The sequence below is a fragment of the Lagopus muta genome, chromosome 15 (assembly GCF_023343835.1).
Source record: "Lagopus muta isolate bLagMut1 chromosome 15, bLagMut1 primary, whole genome shotgun sequence".
NCBI classification, from domain to species: Eukaryota; Metazoa; Chordata; class Aves; order Galliformes; family Phasianidae; genus Lagopus; species Lagopus muta.
The window spans coordinates 15,000,470-15,024,526 of NC_064447.1; the positions used below are offsets into that span (position 1 = coordinate 15,000,470).

Here is a 24,057-nt window from a genome sequence, read left to right on the forward strand (position 1 = left end):
TGAGCAGTGCAGACAGATTAGATGTCAGACTTCGCTATAGGTGGAATCTTTATTAGAGGTCACAGCTTTAATTCTCTCCTGTTGTCCTGTAACCATGCGCGTAAGAAATCACCATCAGCCTTTACCACAAAACAAACACCAGGAGTGCACCCAGCACATGAACCTTCTCTTTCTCTCCCTGTTCTTACAATGTTCACCCGAAAAGAAGAGCAATAAAATCTCACAATAACAGCACTGTCTGCTCTGAACAAAACTAATTCTTTATCTAAATATAAGCAAATTTTCTGCTTTCTCCATTTATAGAAAGATAAGGAAAAATATAAGACTATACTTTAAATGTTTCAGAACCCAAATACCAATGCAGGAAAAAGTATACATGCAGCAGAATGCTCCACGGCATTGCTCTACAGCACAGAATGAAGCCATTTACTGTCTAATGACCCATTCCTTCCTGAATGATCCTCTTTAACTGAACTTGAAATTGTAAACACGTAATCTGTAACTTCTGTGTGTATATATAACATAGAAGGATACAGTATAAACATATGCAAATTAAAATTATAGTCAAACTGTTCATAATGGGACACATCAAAGCACAACAAAGATCTGCATCTGTATAACAGAAGACTGAGAAATAAAGTGCCTAGGATTCCAGAAGCCCTTGAAATGTCACCATATTTCCTCTGAAGCTCCAAGGTGTAGTTTTACTTCATCTTGAACAAATAAATAATAGCAAATACAAAACAAAATTATTTAAAACGTAATAGTTTTCCTCTCAAATTTCCATTACAGAAAAAAAAAAAAAAAGAGGAAATTGAAAACTAGGTACAATTTTATGCTCTTTAGGAATGTATTTAACTATTTTACTAGTGGCAATGATAACGAGATGACCACTAGGTGATACCCCAATGGGACCACTTCCTTTTTGGGTGTTACAGGTGTATGATGCATCTTGTTAAAACTTGCTGTAAGCTTAGCCTTTTATTATTATTATTATTATTTTTTAATACTAAAATAAAACAAGAATAAGGAATAGGTTGATGAGCTTAATAAAAACATCAGTTAGACAAAGATTCGAAACAGTCAACCACGACAACAAGGTTAAAAACAAAGACTAACTCTTTTTTTTTTTCTCAACAAAATAGTTTTCTGTAAGCATTGCGCTTTTTGCACCAGGAAATCTAGGTATTTCTGATTCTGAGATAAAGTATTTCTAAGTTGCCAGAACCTGCTACTGCATATTTACATTTGACATCCACCAATATCATTTCATAATAAATCATTTTAGTGCGAGCATTCCAGATATTAATGTAGTTATAAAGCAACTTACGTAAATTATTTGGAGGAGGTCTTGTCTCCATGTTTTCATAATGTTGCACGTGTACTACAATGTTGAGATCTCTTTCCATATGATCTGTTGTACAAGGACCTTGTGGTCGCATCACATCAGCGAGAGCCCTGAAAAACAAACAAAATTTCAGAATAAGCCTGTTGCAAAATGTCTTTATTTGCAATACAGTCCAGGTGTGTTGTTTCTGTTTGGGATAGTCTACCATAGTGTCTACTGGAGAAACTGTTCCTATTCACAGAAAAATGAGGAACTCAAATTCATCATGAGACTTCACTAAGACTCAGTTCTTCAGCTGTCTTTGCTCTATGAGAACACGATTTAAACTTTTTGAGACTTGCAGAGTTCATCCATTGCCTGTGCTCAGTGACAGTGCCTTTGCAGACAAACTGAGCAGGTCTGTCAGAGTCAACTCTTAAACATGCAGCTGCACAGAGCACCACACAGTGCAGTGGCCTCCACCATTTTCAATGAAAAATGTTACCAAAGATGAAAGGTTTTGATTTTCTTGTAGCAATCCAGTAGGCACAGCACCATCCACAAGCAGGTTTTTAAGTTTTCTCCATTCAAAAGGCAGCTGAAAACATCTTTTCTCACTTCTATGAGAGTGACCTCATCATTACAGCAGAGCAAAGCTGGCACGGTAACATTGCTGGAAAAAGGATGAAAGCTTTACAGCAGCAGAGAGCAGGCAGAAGGAGTCCTCACAGTATGGCCAGGCCCAACCTGAAGCTGGTCGTGGGGGTTTTCTGCAGGCAGTATTTTTGTGTAACACAGTGGCTCATCCCACGTTTGTGTAGTTTCTATGACTGGTTCCCTGTCAAACAACCTGCCCAGTGTGAATCACGTAGGTAAGAACGCACACGTTTTAAGTTCTGAAAATCTCCCTCTCTGATTCTGGGCCATGGAGTTTCACCGTTGACTTCACTAGGAGCAGGATTAGCCCCTAGGTGCGCATCACATCATTACCCGCTGAACCACTGTGCCCCAAAAATAACCGGCCCACCTGCAGAAACCATTCCTTTTGGCAACAGAAACGCTCACTGGATCTTATCAGTGTCACGCAAGTCAGTACATCACTGATCATTATTTGCATCCTCCATTTATCTTACTGGTGTTAATTTTTAGATGCCTTCAGCTACTTTTTGAAGGGAATGAATGCATCTTCCAAGCACTGTGTCTACTTGAATTTTCTGCCAGATTATACAGTGTCCCAGACAGTGCATCAAGTTTATAAACAAATAAATAAATGTAAACGTTCACTGGTAAACGTCACAACAAGTATCATCCAGCTCATGCGCTGTGCTACCATTGCATGATGATTTCTTGATCAAGGAGCACCGTCCTTTTAAATATTAAATAGCTGTTTCACTTAAGATACAAAGAGGAATTCTGAGATAAATCTTGCTCTCAGATTGCAGGCATGCTGATGAATGGTACTGCTGTTTCCAATCTGTTTAGGGCTAGCATCATGTTATTAAATGATAGTTACAGTTGTGATCAACATGTTACAGAATATTCTCTTAATGCTGTGAAAGGTCAGAAGGTCAGAGCAGTGCCTCCACTTGTAATGGTATCAGAGCAATGCTTCCATTTGAAGCAATGCTTATACAGCAGAAATTGCAGAACTGGCCTATGTAGCAGAAAAATAAAAATCACTACGAGAGATCTCACAAAGGTATGTAGAAAAAGATGCTAAAATAAAGCACTATATTGCAAAAGACGGTTTAGAATAACAGGAACCAAAACTATCAATATCTAATCAATTCTAGTCAATTGCCCTTCACTACAGGAAAGACATTGAGGTCCTGGAGCCTGTCCAGAGAAGGACAACGAAACTGGTGAGGGGTCTGGAGCACAAGTCTTATGGAGGAGCGGCTGAGGGAGCTGGGATTGTTCAGTGTGGAGAAGAGGAGGCTCAGGGGAGACCTCACTGCACTCTGCAACCTCCTGAAGAGAGCTTGTGGCGAAGAGGGATTTGGCCTCTTCTCCCAGGCAACAAGCAGCACACGGGGCAGTGGCCGCAAGTTGTATCAGAGGAGGTTTAGGTTGGACATAAGGAAGAACTTCTTCTCTCAGAGAGTGGTCAGGCAGTGCAATGGCTGCCCAGGGAGGTGGTGGAGTCGCCGTCCCTGGCAGTGTTCAAGAGGCGCCTGGACAACGTGCTGCGTGATGTGGTTTAGTGCTGGTGGTGGCAGTGGTGATGAGGAGACGGTTGGACTGGATGATCTTATAGGTCCTTTCCAACCTTGTGATTCTATGATTCTATGAATTCATGCAATATTTATTTTTTTTCCAGAGGCAGATGGACACATTTCTGGGAAAGAAGCACCAATCAAAGTTCCTTCATCACGGGAGTTAAAATTGTGTGAACCTGTAATACATAGTGTAGCATTTCCCAGCCTTGCAAGAACAGGTTTTCTGAAATGTCTTCCTCATTGCCCTTAATATGATGTTGAATATTGTTAACTATAGACTTTAAATGGCAGCAGATTAACTACTGACTGACTGTGAAAATGCCAGCTGAGTTTTCTACCTCTTTAGTGTGGCTTTTTTTTTCAGTCAGGTTTTAAGGAATTAGCTGTGCAAATATGTCAAGGAAAAAGGAACTTCTCGTCAAGTTCTATTTTTAATGATTTTGAATGACACAGCACCTATGTTCGTACTGTACTAGCCAAAGTTATACAGTCTTCCCAGGGCAAAATAGCTCATATAACAAAAGGCTTGTCCTTATCTTCCACTGATGTCAGGGAGAGTTAAAAATGTGTGGCAGCTCATGTTACTGAAGCACAAAGGCAATGCAGTTACCTGCATTTTTTTTCCTAGGGATTTGCCTATATAGAGTTTTGTGCATACAGAGTACACAGCAGCATCCTTGAACGAATGCTTGCTTCAAAAAATACTGCATAGGCCAACAGACTTTGTGCATTTCTCACCTGAATATCATCATACAAAAAGTGATACTTATGTGTGGAGGGACTTTATTCACACCACTGCTATACATAACAATTTTTTAAGGAAATGTAAAACATAGTGATATCTAAGTCCTATATATTGATACATTGACATTGACTGCAGTTTTACTGAAGTGGAAAAACATTACCTAAACATGGCCCAGAGCTATCCAACTGTCACAAAACTTTGTGATTTCTTCTGCAATAAGATTTCTCTTTGGGTATATAATACTATTTTCAGATGTTACAAAGCACGTGGAGCCAGGCATTTCCCTTATGGTTATAAGCCTGAAGAAGCTGAAACACAAGTTATTTCATGAAAGGTCAGTTGTTAAATTTTGCCTCCAAAACTGGGTCTAAATCCATAAGGGAAATAATTTCACATGTAGGATTCAGCATTTTGGCAAGTCAGACTATTGTTGGCCCCAGGCATATTATGCCTTCCAAATAATCAACAGAAGACTTGACTTAGGAGCTTAGCACATTGAGAAGGATAAAAGAAGAGATCAGATGGTTCATAATGTTCGGAAAGCTGCTATCAGCTATACTATCATACTATCAGCTATCGGCTATCAGAAGCACTGCTTGAAAAAAGAAAAAAAAAAAAAAAAAGACAACAGGAGCTAGGTGTAGGAGTGTAAATATTGTTCATTCAGTTCCAGGTTTGTTTGCACATTCTCCATGAGGATTAGAGAAGAAGACAAAGGTGTAGTTTTGTTTACAGAAAGATCTCCTCCATGGAAAAGAAGTAAAGCTTTTGCTTATTCTACACATTTTCAAGAATTCATCATTTTACAGAGCCTGAAAGTCTCTCTGATGCAAGTCTTAAGCAGCAAGCACGCGCTGCCCTCCTAAGCAGCAGGGCTTCGAGGTCTGCTTCAGGAGGCAGATTGCTTCTCTTCTCCTTTTAGGCATGATACTGCCACACGCAATCCCTCTGCCACATCTGATAACATACACCATCTTATTCTTTTAAAAGGCATTTAGGTAAAGGAAGAGTTACTCTACTTGGACACTACTATTGCTGCTTGGTTCCTGAACACCGTAGCTGAGGGAACATTTATCTCCTTGTAATATCAAGTAACAAATTTAAAAGGGAAAATGATATAAACAGTGCATTATCATATGATGTCTAAAGGGAAATACACGATGCAGAGTTAATACCATACTTAATTCTCCACTTTCATCTTCTATATTCACAGTTCCATGCCAACAGTAAGAGTGTTTTATTTAAAAGCAAAGGAAAGAAATTGTCAATAGTTTCATATTTGGCATTTTTTCTTAAAAGAAAAGTAAGCAACTTCTTTGTGCTAAATAGCCTTGTCCACTGGGTTTTCTTGTAGGGTTTTTTGTTTGTTTGTTTTTGCTGTGGGTATAACTACATTTCCCCATTGTTCTTTCATTGTGAAATATTTCAGGAAAATTCATATGAAATGAAGAGTGTTCGTGGTTTGTTTTGGTATAGAAGTAAACAAAATATAATGAAAGGCTATAGAAACTAAGCTCACCAACTCTGAGAAGTTTTCTCTGCTCTAACATACACAAGTGTCTTACTTCAGCAGCAGATCCACTGACCTCAAGATGAAATGATGCAAGGAATTACTAAGTATGGCACAGACCTGCTCCCTGTTTACAAGTCAACATTCTTATTCTCACATGCAGGTCTCTGTGTTTCTAAATAGTAAATAGAAAAATGGAATTACATAATTTACACCAGTTGTATCCTGTTCCCTTAAAAAAAATCAGCTCTTATAAAAAAGTCAGCTTACATCATCCATCACCTTATCTGATAAGCACTACTAGCCTTTACTTAGGTGAATTTGTTCATAAGAATTGAGAGAATTCCACTATTTCCTGTACCTCTGGGTAGGGGAGGGAAAAGAGACAATCTTAGCAAGGAAATAGATATCAAATCAGTCTCTGTATGAATGTTTTTTGCTGCCAGCCAAAATGGAATAGCACTTACACTTCTGAATTGGCCTACCTAACACTCTCAGTGCATTACATTTTTGCTTATTAATAAGATTTGGGACAGAAAAAAAGCATAAGGGGTGCTAGTTTTGATTTGGGTTTGTTCTGCATGTTTTTTTTAATTGTAGAAATTAGTATTACAAAAGAAGGTGAATGCAAATACAGACTAGATATTATTTTAATTGCTGGTACTATTAACTATTTAAACTGATAAATTTAAGTACTGCAACTGCTTAAGTACTGCAACTTCTTTTTCAGAGTATTAGTAGTGTAAAATGAGGATGGAACGTTTTAGTTAAACACGCATTTGAGGATAAAAGGATACTTCAGTTCTTCACTCAATGAAAGATTTTTAGATTGCCCAAAGGACTTACAAATCAATTCCTTTTACAAGTAATGCTATACCAGACCCACCCCACACAACTGTAATAGGAGTGTGAGAACTTTTGGGGAGGAAAAAAAAAAAAAGCTGTAGTACTGCTTCATCAGAAGATGACTAGCTATTATGTGCAGTGAGTGGGTGACTGTTTTTCCATGTGATCATGACTTTCCCAGTTGCTATAATCCTGATTTGAATGTTTTCACAGCAAGGAAGGTACAAGATCTCAGACAATGTTAAGTAATTAGGATAACACATGACCTTTCCAAGAACCACTTCAGAAACCTAATCTTTATGCACACATGACAGGGATCTCAGAATATTTTCTGGTCCCTCGTAATACTGTTTCCCAGAATATCAGAAGATAGAATATCATTTCAGAATACTTAACACCTGTACTTTAGATAGCAAATACAAAGAGCTTCTTCAGCAAGTATTTCTGTTAGTAGAAGTTGGATCTGTTTAAGCCAGGTATAAGCAGGGATGGCTACACCATTGCTTTGTCCTGCTTTTTGTTACAAGCTTTGACTTATTGCCTGCACAAAGACATCACAGAAATAGACTGAAGCATATGACAGCTTTTCACAAACAAGCTTCAGCCCCTTAGTTTAAGGGTCAGAGTTAAAAAATAAAGTGGGATCCACTTTATTTTTTATATTTATTTTGACTCAATTTTGCAGTCAGAATATTCAAAATGTCTAAAGGATTAATATACCTTGCTCAAAGAAAACTGGCTTTGCAGAATTGCCACTGACACACAGTATTGAGTGGACTAAAATTTGTGATGTTTTGTTCTCAGTAGTATCCATATCAGCCAGTTTATAAATAGCAAATAACTTAGCGAACAGACAATTCCTTTGCAGGAGTTTTTGGTGGCTTTTTCCTGTACGTTCCATGATAAGCTGCCGTGATACGGCTCCAGGTGTTGAGTTGATTTCTTGAGCTACATTTCAAAGACTTTTCATCTAAGCTTTAAAGATTGTGAACTACATCATCACCAGGGCAAGGGGAATTTTTCTGCCTCACTGCATGCCCAGTAGAAGGCATCCTTTTAATTGCACTGCATTTCTAAAGTTGCCCAAGACACTGGAGTTAATTTAGGCTCTTTAACGGAGAGATACCCTTTCTTTAATGCCTTCCCCCCCCCCCCCCCCCGCCTCTGCTTTACTTTCATGTGCTTGGGATTAGCATAAAAAAAATCAGATAGACTGCAAACTTGGCACACGTGTTATGCCTTGATTTTGAACTGCTGTGACAATCCTGGTTTGGAATACGTTGTTTAAGACACTGGGCTCTGTCCTAAGCTGCCCACTTGCCTGTCCACCACTAGGCAGCCTGTATCTGGAGTAGACAGCACACAGCATGCCTAACTCTAGGTGGGGGAGGTTCTCTTCGGTGTAACTCAGCCATTACACAGTGGATACAGAGTATAACACATTTATGGATGACAAGATCTTCATATTCTGTGTTAAAATTCTCAACAGTAACTGAAAAAACATTAAGCAATTCTACAATAGCATTTCCTTTTTGTCTCCCTCTTCCCTTCTACCCTGGCTCATTTTCACAGCTCAGATATTTTACAAATAGCTCACACGCTTTCAAAGGCTGGGGGAGTAGGGAAGGTCCTGCCAAAACCATTTTGCAGCTGGAAAGGGAGAGCGAGATGACATTTGTTTACATCTTCAGTTGAGAAGATAAAAACATTTTCCAGGCTTCAAAACAGTTGGAAGAGAAAACCTACCAGGCTTTCTATAATTCACTGTTTCTGGTTTCAGAATTTTTTCTTTTCCTATTCAACTACAGTGTATGTAGAAAGACTTGCTGGATATTACTGGGGAGTATGTCCAATGCAGCAGATAAAAACTGACTGCTCTGTGTGCACACTACCCTATTAATTTCTATTCTTCTTCAGTATGCATGCACTATGATAACCTCGGCTTGGGGAACCATAGAAGCCCTGCTCTCTGAAGTTGGTCTCAGTTACCTTGCAGGGGAATAAAGCCCGCCTGGCTGGGTGGACATATTGTTTAGGAACTCGTGGGCTTCTATTTTTTTATTTTTTTATTTTATTTTATTTTTTTTTTTTGAGAGGAGCGATGGAGGAAGGGACCCCGCACCCAACACTCAACCTTACCTGGACATGTGCTCCCGCTGAGGTCTGTGTGCCTTTTCCAGCCCTAGTTTGGTGAAGATTCCCACCAGCACCATAACTGCCACAACCCCACAGATAATGTAGACGATGAGGTTGGTTTTATCCCTGGTGGGGTCGTGCAGAGGGTCATCTATGCGGGAAGGAGGCTTCCCAGTGTTCATCCACAGCGGCGTCTCGTAGTTCGTGCAGGTGCTTTGATCCAGCCTTGTCTTCTTGAACTTGCAGCAAAATCTGAAGCCACAAGTGCCGCAGCAGAAGATGAACTCCCCCGAGCTGCAGTTAAAGGGAGGGTCCCACTGCCCCATCACGTCGAAGTAGCCCCTGCAGAAGTCCGGGGTGGGAGGTGGCTCGGAGGGGTCCGGTTGTTCCCCAAGGCTGGAGCGGTTTCCTCCCGAGAGCACCACGAAACTCCCCAGCTGCTGGCCGGCTTTCTCCTGAGCCCGACAAACCAGCGTAAGCAAGTCCGCCACCAAGTAACCGAAGAGCAGCCGAACGAAACCTTCCATTCCGCCTCTCAGCCCCGGCTCAGCACCGCCGCCGCCGCCGCCGCTCGACTTGCTGGATGCTGCGCCGCGCCGGGAGCTGGACATAAAGGGCTCGGTCAACGGCCGGGCGCGCCTCAGCCGCGTTCGCCTTCAGCGCTACGGACGGCCCCGCGCGGGCCGCAGCCTCGCGCCTCCCTGCGCCGGAGGAGCCGAGCGAGCGGCACTTGTGGAGCGGGGAGCGCGGAGAGGGAGCACGCGGGAGGAGGAGGAGGAGGAGTGCGGGGGGCGGAGGTGCGGCGGCGGCGCGGGGCAGCGCGGAAGAGCGGGCTGGGAGCGGGGCGAGGGGCGGGAGCGCCGGGGCGAGGGCGCCGCAGGGGAGGGAAGGACCGGAGCGGGGCCGCCTCGCGCCGCCTGGCGCCCGCCTTCCGCTCCCCCGCCGAGCCCGGCGCGGCCCGTCGCGCGACTCCCTCAGCCGGCGCCCGCAGAGCCCCTGCCCGGAGCCCGGCGAGCCGAGGGGCAGCATCCAGCCGGCGGGGGAAGGCTGCCCCGCGGCGGAGCGTGAGGGAGAGGCGGCCCCGCCGGCCCAGCCTAGGCACCGAGGCGCCGGCGGACGCCCGAACGCCGCGGAACCGAGCGCGGCCCCTTTCCCCGGGCACCGCTCTGCATAGCCGCCCGTTCCCGCGCAGCCTCCCCCGCGGGGCTTTACTCGCGCCCAGCAGCCCCTCAAAAGGCGCCCGTCCCCCGCCGCGGATCCCTTACATAAGAGACTTCCCGCTTAGGTGGGCGCTCCCCACAGGTGCGTCTTCGAAAGCGCGGCAGCGCCTCCTCTCCCCGTCCTGCGCGCCACTCCGGGGTAACAGCCGGACAGGGCGGGGGGCCGCGCGGCGCCGGGCGGCTGCGGTCTCGCGCCCCCCTGCAGCGCGCGGGCTCCAGGCCCAGGTGCGCGCCGGAGTGCGAGGAGCGCTCCGCTATGCGCGCGCTTGGCGGTGCGGCTGGAGCTTCGCTCACCTGCGAGGGGCGGGCGGGTCCCGGCAGGGCGCCGCGCACGGGGCCGCGTCTCCGCTAAAGCGCGGGCATGGACGCGCGCTGCCCTCAGGTAGCGCGTTACCCGTGCTGCGCGGCTTGCGGCGGGGCTATGCGTGTGGCTGCTAAACGTGAGCTGCCCCTGCACGTCAGTTATTTAGAAATCTCGTTACAATGTCGGTCGGGCTGGCTTCTAGGGACGCAGTAAGGCTGCCCGTGAGACTCTGAATTAAAATAACTTCCCCCAAACACGGCATTGACTCTGGGAAAGAGTTTTTAGCCATTCCTTGCCGCTTGACTCCATCATCCCACCGTTTGCTTTGGCAGCGACCTGCACGAACAGCAGTGGTATTATCCTGAATGCTATGCTGCCACCAAATGTAGGAAACAAGCCCGTTATGGCGGGATGTAGCCGTGTGGGCCGGGTTAGGAGCAGCTCCCCCGATCCTCAGGGACACGTCTGGATGGCCTCAGCTCGGGGAGAGGGGCTGCGTGGCCGCTGCTCCCCAGGAACTCGGACCAGGTTCGTGTGGGTTTGCGAAGCAGTAGTGAACGGAGAGGTGAGGCAGAGGACAAAGCAGACGTTTGGAACTGGAGAGGGCTGTCGTTAGCTAATTGCGATCCTTTGCTTTCTCTTAAAAATAGACTCCAAGTACAATGTGATGATTCCACCAAACGGGTTGGCAGAAAGCCTTCCTGCAGGTCAGAAAGCCCCTTTATTCCTCAGCAGAGGAAAACAATTGGTCTCAGCCAAACCAGCCTTTTTGTTAATATTTAATTCTTAACACCTCCACCTCATCAACATCCCCTTTCAAGTCTCCTCTGAAATCATATCATTCCTCTCTTGTGTATACTTCACTCTGCTGTTATTTATTATTTAACACTTTGTGATGCAATTTGTGCTGAAGGTACAGCACAAAAGTGAATCATACTGTTGTATCTGTATACTTTTAAAGGCCAGTCTTGTCAGGTGCATAAGATTATACAAGCTCCCCTGTTTGCTGAAAAGCTGCTTAAATATTTTGCATGATTAGTGCCATGCACGTGCAGAAATAATAGCATCAAAAATGATTTATTCTGTAGGCCATTAATCCTGACTGGCTATGGTATGCATTCCTTGTTTGGTAAGTTCCTGGGGATTTCCTTGGGCATTGTGCAACCCCAACAAAGTATTTAGGCTAGAATCTAACATGTGGTGGACACAGTTCCACCAGATCAGGATCTGACTCTAAATGCGTGTCCTAGGAAATGGAGGTCAGAACTAGGGAAGAAAAAAAAAAAAAAAAGGAGAGTTATTCAAAGCTTTTTGAAAAAGTGTTTCCTGTGACAGCATAAGACCTATTGAACTCAGAACCCATTAATCCTATTACCCTAATAAATCATAAATTACTCTAATTATGCCCGATGTTCCTGTTAGTAATATTAGTGAAGTTATTTTCACCACGATATCTCTTAGAATTGTAAGGGTGAGCTCGACTTATTCTTGACTATATTGTGAGGGCCCCCCCCCTTTTTTTTTTTTTGCCTGCTGCAGTGTGTTATAATGCTTTCCTAGTGTGCAGTTGTCAAATTATCTATGTGATCAAAATATATAACCATTGAGCGTAACAATGGAAATAACAGAACTAAAACTGAGAGAAACAGGCTTTTCATACCGTACTGGGGCATGTATTGGGTCATTGCATGATTTTCTGAAGTTTTTTTTTTTCAATTAAAACTGTAAATAAACTTTGATTTCAGTTGTCTTTATGAAGCTGAGAAACACAAAAGATTTCACAATATAGCATCAGGACTGTGTTTTCTAGACATCCCTTTTGTCACTGCATTGAAGTAAGTAATAATTACTTATTTTTTCTATAGCTTAATTCCACAACTAATGTATTTTGCCTCTGGAACAATTGAGAACATGAAGTTTCAACCCACAGAGCATGTCTTTACTCAAGCACATATCCACTTAGCTAAGTGAAGTACTTAACTGTAGGCACAGACCTTCCACAAAGCACATTAGTCCTCTTATACTTCTCTATTGAGAATGAGACTTTCACACGTGAATCAATGGCAATATTGCTTGTTCCATTTTAATCTAGAAAACAGGTTTTTGGGGGGACGTATATAGCATTGTATAGCCATTTCTTAGTGGAAATTAAACAAACATATTACACCTTCATACTTTGCACAGATATGTGTGTATTATATATGTTATGTTTTGTATGAAACATTAGAACTGATTCTCGCAAGCTTTTATGTAAATAAGTGATTTTGAAAAAGTAAAATTAAGAAAGAGAACACATGTTAACCTGAACACTGAGGTGGAGATTAATCTGAAGAATACTGAACAATTAAAACACAGAGCAATTGCAATGATCATGCTTAAAATTCACTATTTCATTTTGTAAATAATAATACTAATCTTCATGCAACCTCTGAGTATTTCCTAAGGAAAGACTGCCTGCTGGAGAGAATGGTCCTCTGCCAAGCACTGAGCCACTGGAGTCTTCTGGTCAATCATTAATTCCAGAGAAATGTCATGTAGTTCAATCATTATTAACAGGCTCTCCATAACCAAGAATATCTGTCAGAAAAGGTAGGCAGGCCTGATCTCAGACAGTATTGATATGAAGAGTACTTTGTGATAAGCAGTTCCATGTGGAAACTAGAATTAAGCAGTGTCTTAACCTGTCTGCTTCCTATGTATTCATTTTGTACTCCAATGGAATATTTGGATGTATAGACATGAAATGTACTATGGCTGGAAAACAAAACAGATGATAATTACATGAGGCCAAGTGGCAGCATACTTATAATTACTAGTTTTTAACAGTATACTTAAATGTTAGAATATGTCTGTTGTCGAGTAATAAGGTAACATGAGACATACAAATTAGCCAACACGAGTTGAAGAAGCAACAAAATGTATTTAACAAGGAGGCTGCTTGAATTCATAGCAACCTAGAACATCTTACAAACATTACACGTCATATTGAGTACTTCTTTAGTTACTGTCATCAAAATACAGCTTGCACATAGCAAAGGGATCACCAGCAAGAGAATTTACTAAGCCACGAGGTGCCTCATGAATGAAAAATCATGATTTGTTTTCATGACTCACTGAGGAGTAAAAACAGTTTATTGCAATTCTACAATGTAGTGATTACCCTTATCACCAAATATTTTTCTCCACCATCTTATTGTAAAACCAAAACCAAAGTAATAGTATGTGTTGAGGTAGGGAAGGGGACTTTAACAGTGTTTATGTTTGGAAGGGATTTAATGAAATTCTGACAGCTCTTGTAGCTTCAGTTTAACTCACAGGAAGTAGTTTAAATCAGAAAACAAACAAAGAAAAAAGATAAATAAAGAAGGCAAATGGAATACTTTTAAATGTAGAAGAGGCAACGCGTATACTGATGCGTGTACTGTCTTCAGTATACATCAGGGAAAAGTGCCAAAATGCCACTAGAGGCTGAAAAATGCCTTGTGCTCTCAGCTTTGCCTGTTGCACAGCTATTCCTCTAATTTTGACCAGGGAAAGCTGCCAGTCATTTTCTCTCTTTGGCAAGATTGATGTTGTTTTTGAATTGTAACAGTATTGCGAGTACTAGTGAACTAAGTGTGTTTCTACTTGATTTAAATTAGATTGCCACAGAATTTACATCTGGAAGGATTGACTAAGTGTCTAAGAATTACTGCAGCTGGCAAAGAAAGCTCTGCAGATCATTCCAGACTCTGAACAGCAAAATCTTTATATCTTGTTTCCAAAAAAAGAAAAAAGGGCTACAGAGGATCAAAACCGTGGACCTGCTTTTGTAGCCTTCCAACTGAAAACCAAGCTACCTTTGTTCCCTTGAGTTCAACTTTTCAAGGCAGAAAGAAAGCCTTTCTAAACAGAACTAAAATAGCAATAAAAATTTTCAAGGTTAAAGGCAGTATAATAGGCTGTATACTGTGCCTTAGTATACAGAAGCTGTGCTTAGGCAAAAAAAGAGGACAGAGCAGAGAAAAATTTTTAATCCCCTACTGTCAGGCTCTGGCATACATTAGAACAGCTAAGAGGCTACATAGCAGTGTCTAGAAGGTAGACTAAAATGTTCTTTCCCCAGGCCTGGAACTTCTACGGCTGGAAGCCAGTATATGAAGTCCAATTAGTGAACCAGTTATAGTCTGTCCATTCTAGCACTACTGACTCTCAGGGGCTAAAAGTGAGCTGTGAAGCTCAGAGGTGAGTAACTTGCTCTTCACAGAAATGTAAAGTTTCTGTATGACATAATTTATAAGGAATTCAGTCACCTTGTATTTTATGTGTCTTCCAAAGTGTATTAGGGCAGGAAATGAAAATCAGAAGTTCTTACTGAACATTAGACCTTTTCAGTGTGTTTTCCTAATAATAAGCCTTAGTTATAAAGACAACTATCCATGGATAGCTGTAACAACATGCCCACCCAAGAAATGAAATATTCTGGATCTTATATGTAGTAATAACAGATAGATGTAGGATTTCTCCTATTTGTGAAGAAGGAAAAGAAAATTTCTCTGACAGGTTCATTTTTAAAGGATGTTAACTGCTATGACACCCAAGATTTTCAAATAAATGATAAGACAGATAAAATAAAGGATACAATAAAGGAACGGCAGTTGGAGTTCTGTGATTCTTTTTTTGATTACGTGACACCGCAGTTTTCATGTGACTATCAGACTCACTCACACGATTACCAAGCAAGTGCCTGGCTGAGAGTGTCAGACTAGTTGCCAAAGACTACAGTCCAACCCAGTACCTATGAAATTAACACCCATCTTTCTATTGACTTAAAATGAAAACTGCACTGGGTGATTTTGTTCAGATTCTGAATAATCACAGCTTGCACTAAAATCACCAGATATCTGAGTGGTCAGTACTTCTGAAAATCTGGTCACATATTTGAAAGCCCAGTAATGAATGCAGTGACTAAATTTAGGCACATGTATGGGAAAACTGTTGACATGCACAAACACACATACAAGTTCCAGGCCATCTTTTAGGCAGATGGTAATAACTGTCTGTTCTCGACTCCACATGACAGCCAATGTAAAGAGAAGTACTGAAGCTCAGTCCAAGGGGAATTGTTTCTCCTTCCTCCAGGCAGATAGCCAGCGAGACAGCATAATCTATCAACCAGACATAGTGACATGAAGATCATGAAGGTGGGAAACTAAATGCAGTTTCATGTGCTTACTTTCTAGAGACAATTCTGCTAGTGTTTGTGGGATTCATAACTGCTATTTCTTAGCACTCAGATAGTGCAATTATAATTACCTCAAGTATCTGTCTAGAACATCTATCTTGGTATTGTGTTTTACATATCTTGAAGGAAAAGACACCAATCCAGTCTCTTTGCAATTTGCATCATGTCAATAGTTCACTGAAAAGTAACTACTGAAAGTAAATAATGTGCTCTGTAAAAACAAAACAAAACAAAATTAATAAACTTTTTTCACACAACTGATGGACATCAGGATAACTTAAAGGATTTTAACTGTAATGTGAAAACATTAGGGAATCTTGAAGCGGTATAAGCCGATGATGAGAGCAGATATCAGTGGTATCTTGTCAGGGGAAGGTCAGATCAAATAAGGGAAAGGTTCTTCACCTTAGGTGGTCTGGCACTGGAACAAGCTCCCCAGGGCAGTGGTCACAACCCGAGCTGCCAGAGTTCAAGGAGTGTTCCAACACTGCTCTTAGATGCATGGTTTGAATTTTGGGTGGTCCTTTGTGGATCTCATCCAACTCAGGATATTCCTTGGTTCTACACAGCTGATAGAAAATAGCAGATTATGTCAAACCTGATAAATATAATCTAATTTTAATAACACATTTAGGATATCTGCTCCCCAGCACATGAATATGAGATGAAAATAAAGTGGAACACATTAATATAAAATGCTGGCAGATCAGAGTACTGTTTTCGGAATGGTTTGTTTCATCTGCATATTTGTATAGGCAAGTGACATGGGAGTAAAATGTAAAGAAGCTGCAATAATTACACATCTGTATAATATGGAAATGGTGTATATTTAGGGCCAGTTGTAACTGAATATTTAGTAAAAGAACAACTTTCAATTTTCTTGGGGGTGTGTGGGAATTAGTCTGTCATTCACTCCCACACATCTGACAGAAAGCTGGCCTCTTTAAAGTAATGTAATTTATATACACCTTGAAATATTAAATATGATTTTACAGTTTCACGAATTCTCCCTGTGAATATAGTGATTGTTCTTTAAAAGAAAAAAAATATTAAATTTAAAAAGGAAATCACATGTAATTTCTGTGCAAAGTAGAACAATTGAAGTGAGCCTTGAGAATATGATGAAGAAACAGATTATTTCAATGCCTGAATAACCAGATCACTTTTCACTGCAAGTATTTTAATACACAAAATGACCACAAGTGAAAAAGAGCAGAGATCTTACAATACCAAATTATCTCACTTGTTTCTCTCATGATGTTTAGCTTAAGTTAAAAAAAACATTTGTATAGCAAGACCAGAAATAGATTCTCCATGCAAAGACTGAATCTGTATCCAGTTTTCAGTCTTTTCATCTTATTGCAAAAGATATTTGGGGTATTACGTCTGGTGGTTGTCATTAATTACTTATTGATAGCTGTACGCAGAGGACAAAATCTCATTAGTGTTAAAAGGAATATTACCCTGAAGAGAAGATTTCACTGTGAGGATCAAGATTTGATCCTCAAATTTATTCTCATTGAGGTGTTTTTAATAGGATACAAAATTCCTTTGGTTGCAATGGGATCACTTTATAAAGTTGGTATAAGGTTCACGTTATTCATAGTGAAAGAAAAAAAAATAACATTAAAGGATCTAAAAAAAAAAAAAAAAAAGCCACCGAAAAATGTTAGACAAAAATAACAAAGATAAGGGCCAGATTATCATGCATATTATGTAGAAGGAATATGGAAATATTTAAGGAGTATTTCACATACAGTGCACCCTTAAGCACCAGCTTAGATAGCTATATACTGCTCAAAATGTATTCAGATAGAGCTCTGGTTTCTATGTCCATCAGCACACTGAAGCCCAAGGGAGGCATGGTCTGCCGGCAGAGTGATAAGGACAGCTCTGCAGCACATAGGCTGAAAGTAGCTGTTTGCACTGCTAGGGAAGCCAATGAAAATCAGCAATCTTTGTCGCTACCTTCCTGCCTACATCTATCCTAAGCAACTTTTGTGCACCTTGCCAGTGTAAGAATGAAGGCTGCTTTTGTCTGACCTCATGACCTTTCATTATAGTTACACTCCACAGGGACAAGAGAAGACTCATCTCTGTGCCATACATATATAAATTTTTCTTGGCAGCTGGCATAAAGCCATGGAGTTAATTCCCTATGATACTGGAACAATTACAAATCTCAGCTCCTTCAGAGTAAAATGTAAATTTCATTATTTTCACCTTATTTCACAGCAGTAATAATGAGATTAACAAATCCTTTGTCAGATACAAACAGAAACCTAGAGGAAGGTGATGCCATCCTCAGAGACCTAGACAGGCTTGAGCAGTGGGCCCAGGTGAATCTCATGAGGTTCAACAAAACCAAGTGCAAGGTGTCGCACCTGGGTCGAGGCAACCCCCATTGCCAATACAAGCTGGGGGATGAAAGTTTAGAGCACAGCACTGCTGAAAAAGACTGATGGATGGGAAGCTGGGCCTGAGCCAGCAATGTGCCCTCACAGCCCCGAAAGCCAACTGTATCCTGGGCTGCATCAAACTAATAGGAATGGGAGGGTGGTTGGACTAGATGATCTTGCAGGTCGTTTCCAACCTTGTGATTCTGTGAAACAAAGCAAAAGAAGCACGGCCCGCAGGTTGAGGGAGGGGATCCTGCCCTTCTGCTTTGTGCAGGTGAGGGCTCACCAGAGCAATGCATCCAGATTTGGAGTCCTCAGTACAGGAGAGACATGGAGCTGTTGGAACACATCCAGAAGAGGGCAATAAAATTGATTCAGGGATGGAACACCTCTCCTACAGAGACGGGCTGAGAGATCTGGAGCTGTTCAACCTAATAGCAGCATTCAGGTATCTAAAGGGGGGGGAGGCTGTGTGAAAGAAGGAGACAGACTCTTTAGCAGAGACTGTTATAAAGGACAAGAGGAAATGGTTTTAAACTGAAAAAAGGAGAGATTTAGATTAGATATAAGGAAGAAGCTTTTTACGATAAGAGTGGAGAGGCACTGGCACAGGTTGACCAGAGATGTGGTTGGTGCCCCATCTTTAGAGACATTCAAGGTCAGGATAGACCATGCTCTGAGCCAGCTGATCTAGCTGTAGATTTCCCTGTACCACTGCAGGGAATTTGGACTAGATGATGCTTAAGAGGGCCCTCCGACATAAACAATCCTATGATTCTGTGATCCTTTAATTGTGATTACTCTTAGAGCTTGTAAAGGTGTTCTGGTACCACAGTGATGAACATAACAAAATTGCCAAGTTAGATGATGGATCCAGCTGGTGCTTCTCCCTCTTCCTCCACACATCAAGGTGCTCACCAAATGTTTATGATTTTGTCCATTGAGTCTTGTTGGTTTTTATGAATTTACTTGCAGAATGTGCAAAATCATATGCTCTCTTTCTTCACTGTTGTTGTAGTCTAGACTGTGAGAGGCGCACGATTTTTGCAGAAATAACATCCCTATGTCGCTTTACTCTCTTGATTCTTCAGTTTACCAAATAACTTTTCAAAAGCCCTAGCTGGTTCATAAATAAACGTGAGTTCTCCTTTTATATGCCTATCTTGTCTGCTCAATCATCTTAGTCAAGTTTTGACCAGAATGGCTTTATTATGTTTATTCAAGTGAGATTTATTGTTCAGTAGCTCAATGAGAAAGTCTTCCTAACTTGCACTTTTTCTACTTACATGGGATCTATGCAAACGTGGCAGTTTAGAGTTTTTTTGGTTTTTTGTTTTGTTTTGTTTTAATCTAGAAGATGAAATAAATACTGTAAGAATGCAGCAATATTACAAATGTCTATCTCCAAGGAAGGAAAAGTGAAAAAAATAGGAATGGCATCATTTCACAAAATCTTTTGCAGGATATTTACCCAACTCTTTTTTAAAGAGAAATCACAATTACTTAAGTTCTCAAAATCTTACTAGCTGCACTGCCTAAGAATACCATTGCATCTTGCACTACTTTCTGTCCTTGCTGGCAGGGTCACTGCAAGTCAAAGACAAAGTGGCTATGCACAAGATGATGTCTGATCTGTAGACAAAGGTACTCTCAAGAGTTAAGTGAAGGAATTACTGTTGCAGGCAGAGCAGATATCAGTATCCATGGTTTATGAATCTGTTAGACAGTATACTAGGACTTGACTAAAACATTTTCCATTGCAAAATTAATCATGAGTGGATTTTATCTGCTGAAATACTTCTCCTGTGTACATACCTGGATGCCTCCAAAACAATTACACTTTAAAAACTACATAAAATAGTAAATACTGGGAGAAAGGAATTCTAATGGACTTAAATTAGGCCAGGACTCCTTTCAACCAGGGTGCATTTGGCTCTTTATTTGCTTGAGTTGCAGAAATGTGATTAACCAAAGTTTATCCAGAAGTAAATTAGTGCTAAAGCATGAAAATCAGAGCTTTGAGACTACTAGTGTAGCCTCATGCTAGTTTTTTTCATCTAAAGAGCCCAATTAAGCCAACTTGGCAGAAGCTTGAAAAGCATGGATTTTCTAGTGGTTTTTAGTATAAAAATAAAAATAAAAAAATATTTAAAAATCACTCTTTTTATTATATAAAGAGAAAGCATTCCTGTGTGCCTGGTGAAGAGTAGAAAGGCAAGACCAAAGCACACCAGAACTACACAGATTTCTTCTGGCTTTGGAAGCCGAAACTGGAAATTTTACTACTAGTCTGTTAATGATATCATTATTTCTGGCTGACAGCAAGGTAACAGATGCTTTTTCAGGTCAGCGCATCCAAGCCTGATCCTAAGCAGACATCTCATTCTTATTTCTGATATAGATGCCCTTTAAGTACTGTAGCATATCAAGTGCATGAACAGACCATGTACAGTGGTCAATGACTTGAATTACTCTGTGGGGATCTCTCTTACAGCTTAGCAACACTGGCTTACAAAACCTGCACTAGGAAAGAAATTCAGCCAAATAAGAAAGTCAGTTCAGCCCCAAATAGATTCTCAAAAAGAGGCTTAGGGCAGACAGAATTTATGCACAGACTTTATGCTGCTTCTCCATACTGGTTCCTCGTCCTTCCTGCTAGGTGAATGAAGATGTACAGACTTGTGCAAATACCTGTTAAATCGCTATATGTTTAATATTTAATACTTAAACTTTGACTGCAGCTTGCTTGAAAGTCACAGAATCACAGAATCCTAGAATGGTTTGGGTTGGAAGGGAACTTTAAGATAACCTAGTTCCAACCCCCCTGCTATAAACATATAGACATCTCCCACCAGATCAAGTTGCCCAAAGTCCCATTCAGCCTTGATAAAATCAATGAATTGTCACAGTTCAACCTGGTTTCTGTGATGAGGAGGTGAAGGGAGTCAAGGATCCACACCCTGGAGAGGGGGGTATGTGGGAGCAGAAAGGGAAAAGGCAAGGAGATATGCCTGGAAGAGGAAAACAGCAGCAATGAGCCAAAGGAAAAAAAAAACAAACTCAGTTTACTGAATACAGTAGCAGAATGTGAGGTCATATAGTATTATTGAAATTGAAGCTACTAAAATGCAAAAGAGAGAGTTTCTAAAACCAAAATCCTTACTCTAATGCTGTAGGCAAAGTGTCCAGGGAAAAAAAACCCACTGTCTTGTGACTCCCAATCCACTTCAGCTTTCCCTGCAAACAGAAAATAGAAATGGAAAACAGGAACAACAACAATATGAAGTCTTCTTAGAGTCATAGTTCATTCTCCTCTCTTAAAACCATGAGACTGGAACTCATGAAGATATAGTGACAAGTCATGAAACTGCACCTTTGACTCTTTAACTCCCACTGCACTGTGTGATGTTATGATGTGGAATATCGATGGAAAACCTTGAAACCATGACATAAGTAAATGTCTTAGTTTCAGCTGGGACAGAATTGTTTTCTTCAGAGTGTCTGGTATGATGTTTCAATTAAATTTGATGTGCTCTTGAGCAAATTATCTCTGGGAAGTAAACAGAGTAGTTGCTTTCTCATCAGCCTATTCTAACAAGGAATGTGATGATTTCCATCTAGGTAATCTTGAATGTTATTTTGTCAAACGTCCAGCCCTGGCAAATTCTAAACAATTCAGAATTCTTTAATACTTTTCAAAGAAACAATCGGTATGGTAGAAGGTCAGACTACGTAGAATTGCTTGAGAACTCACGAAGGTAAAAAGTTACTGATGTTTTCAAATCAGGTTTCCCTCCATGGAGGATTTATAGAGGGTTAGATGCCTCAGAAGAGTAAACCTAGAAGTCTGCATACTAAGTGGAAAACATGACAACCAGTGATTAAGTGCTGTGTCTCACCTGGTGCCCATCTAGGGAAGTTAAATATCTGGCAGAAGATGGTAAGCAGGTGCCTTTTTCTATTCAATTTTAATTTGGACTCTGAATCCCATATTCATCTTCTCAGCATAAGAAAAAATATTGCTTGTTTCTTTCTGTTGTATTTATTTTCTTAACAGAAACCATTAATAACAGATGAAGAAGCTACTTCAGATTAATATGAGTAAAGATAGAAAACGAAGAAAGAAGCTCATTGGTGATCAGAATATCATCTTCCAGCTGTCACAAAGTCTAAATGTGAATCATTTTGACTTCCCTTTGCTTTTCAAAACTCAAATGGTAGGACAAGTATGAGTACTATGCCAACACAAGATATACTCCACCAGCTCTTCAATCACTGATTACTTGTACATATTCAAGGCCTTTCTTCTGGTTTTCACTGGAGCACAATATAATTCCTATGATAACACCAAAGGTCACAGCATTCATTGAAAACATCTTGATTTATGGAACTCATCGTAAAATGTGAGTAAGGAGACACCCCACCCCTTTAGTATAAGCCTAAACACCAAAGATCAAAGCCCGAAAAGATTTCTTTCATTCACTAAAAGATATTAACATTAAAAATATTTGTAAGGAAGAGACACGTATAACCACCTACCTTACTGTAAATTCACGTGTGATACAGGTTTAATTAAAAGGCAAAAGGTTAATTATATTTTCTAGGTATTAAAGTAAATTGGTCAATACCAATCTGCATTCTTGCTATTTTTGTTAGAGTCTTTATTAGGTTGTAAATAAGCACCACCACTCTACTAGGGATTATAAGCTCATATTTTTCTCATCTGATTTCTTTCCATTCAGGAGACTCTAATAATGGAAATATATCCTGTCTTTTATTTATGTAGGTAACTCCAAATGACTGCTTGTACACAGTGTATGCCATAGTCTCAGTCATTAGGAAAGTTCTAAGCTTTCACTTATTTTATTTTTTATTTCCTCCTAGGCACTTCTTCCTATCATGCTGAGCTCTTCTAATGTTTAGAAATATTTTAGAACTAGAAAAAAAAAAGAAAAAAAAAAAAGAAAAAAAAAAAGTACAGTCAATTAATTCTTTCATTTGAATAATTAAACATTTTAAATAATCCTTCCATACCTTTTGTTCAGCTATGGATATATTATTAGTAGCAGCCTGTACTGTGTGCTGCAAGAGAATGTTAAGCACATAATTCCTAGAACCTGGGGAGGACAACATTTCCTGACACTGTGAATTTACCTACCCAGTGACATCTTGTTCTAATTCAAATGCATTTCACAGTGTAGTAATTATACCATATGAATGTTGTGCTCTTCCATGAAAAATTCAGCACAGTTAATTATTTAAAGAAATGTTATAGTTGTTGAATCCATCCCACTGTGTTCAACAAAATTTTTAATCATGCTTCACTATTTCTAGGATGCTCCCATTTTATCATTCATTCCCATAGTTTACTCTGTGAAGAAACCCCATAGGTTTAAGACCATAGGTTTGTAGGCAGACTTTTGTCAAATGGGTGTCATCAAAGCTCAGACGCAGTCTGTAACATCTCTGCTTGTTGAGTGTGTTCGTATAGACAAATGGTCTTCAGTCTTCTACTGATTGGCATTAAGTAATTTTCTCGCAGACCTGCTCCTGAACAGCATCCAATGATTCCACCATGCCTCATAAGCAAACATTACTAGGCTTCATGAAAGTTCTTTGTTTGTTTGTTTCCAGGAGACTGTGTCCAAGGGCCCACAGAAACTAATTTTTTCAAATAAGTATGAAAGGTATAAAAGGTATAAAAAGTATAAAAGAGCAGAAAAGCCACTTTTCGATCAGGAATAAAGTATGCCATTTCGTACTTAGTCACAGGACTATGTTGTATTTGTAGAAGATATTTGAACAGTGCTGGAGGGTAAAATATTTAAAAGTCACAGTGGGAATACGCAGAGTGTTGCCAGTTGTTATGAATAAATACAGCTGGAAGAAATTTGAAAAAAATCATCACAAACACAGTGAAGGAGGAGCGTGTGTGAAGTGAAGGGTTAGTGCAAAACAGGTGGATTTTGTTTGCATGGATGAAGGCACAATCTTGTCTTAATCGGTTATTAATTTGGCAAATAGAAGTTTTGTGGGGCATGTCTTACTTCACAGATCTGCTTCTGTGTGCCTCTACCTACGTTGAGATTTGATATTTATCTCTTTTTACCTATGGTCTGAAAAATAA

General features: G+C 40.5%; 1 protein-coding gene and 1 long non-coding RNA gene across 6 annotated transcripts in view; both read right to left on the reverse strand.

The window, feature by feature from the left end:
- The window catches only part of SHISA9 (shisa family member 9), a 160,980-nt gene extending 149,017 nt beyond the window's left edge, over positions 1-11,963 (reverse strand). For 2 of the 4 annotated variants that reach the window (XM_048962346.1, XM_048962345.1), the window contains exons 1-2: positions 8,787-9,635; positions 1,331-1,458 (exon numbers count right to left, since the gene is read on the reverse strand). In XM_048962346.1, the coding sequence (XP_048818303.1) occupies positions 1,331-1,458; positions 8,787-9,394 (736 nt within the window). In that variant the 5' untranslated portion in view covers positions 9,395-9,635. Of the gene's footprint in view, positions 1-1,330; positions 1,459-8,786; positions 9,636-10,048; positions 10,127-10,297 lie in introns of those variants that run through there. The other 2 variants (XM_048962348.1, XM_048962347.1) reach the window with 2 other exon arrangements.
- A 567-nt stretch (positions 11,964-12,530) lies between these two features.
- The window catches only part of LOC125700969 (uncharacterized), a 75,434-nt gene continuing 63,907 nt past the window's right edge, over positions 12,531-24,057 (reverse strand). For both annotated transcript variants that reach the window (XR_007380117.1, XR_007380118.1), the window contains exons 3-4: positions 21,094-21,167; positions 12,531-16,100 (exon numbers count right to left, since the gene is read on the reverse strand). This is a non-coding gene — a long non-coding RNA (uncharacterized LOC125700969). The remainder of the gene's footprint in view (positions 16,101-21,093; positions 21,168-24,057) is intronic.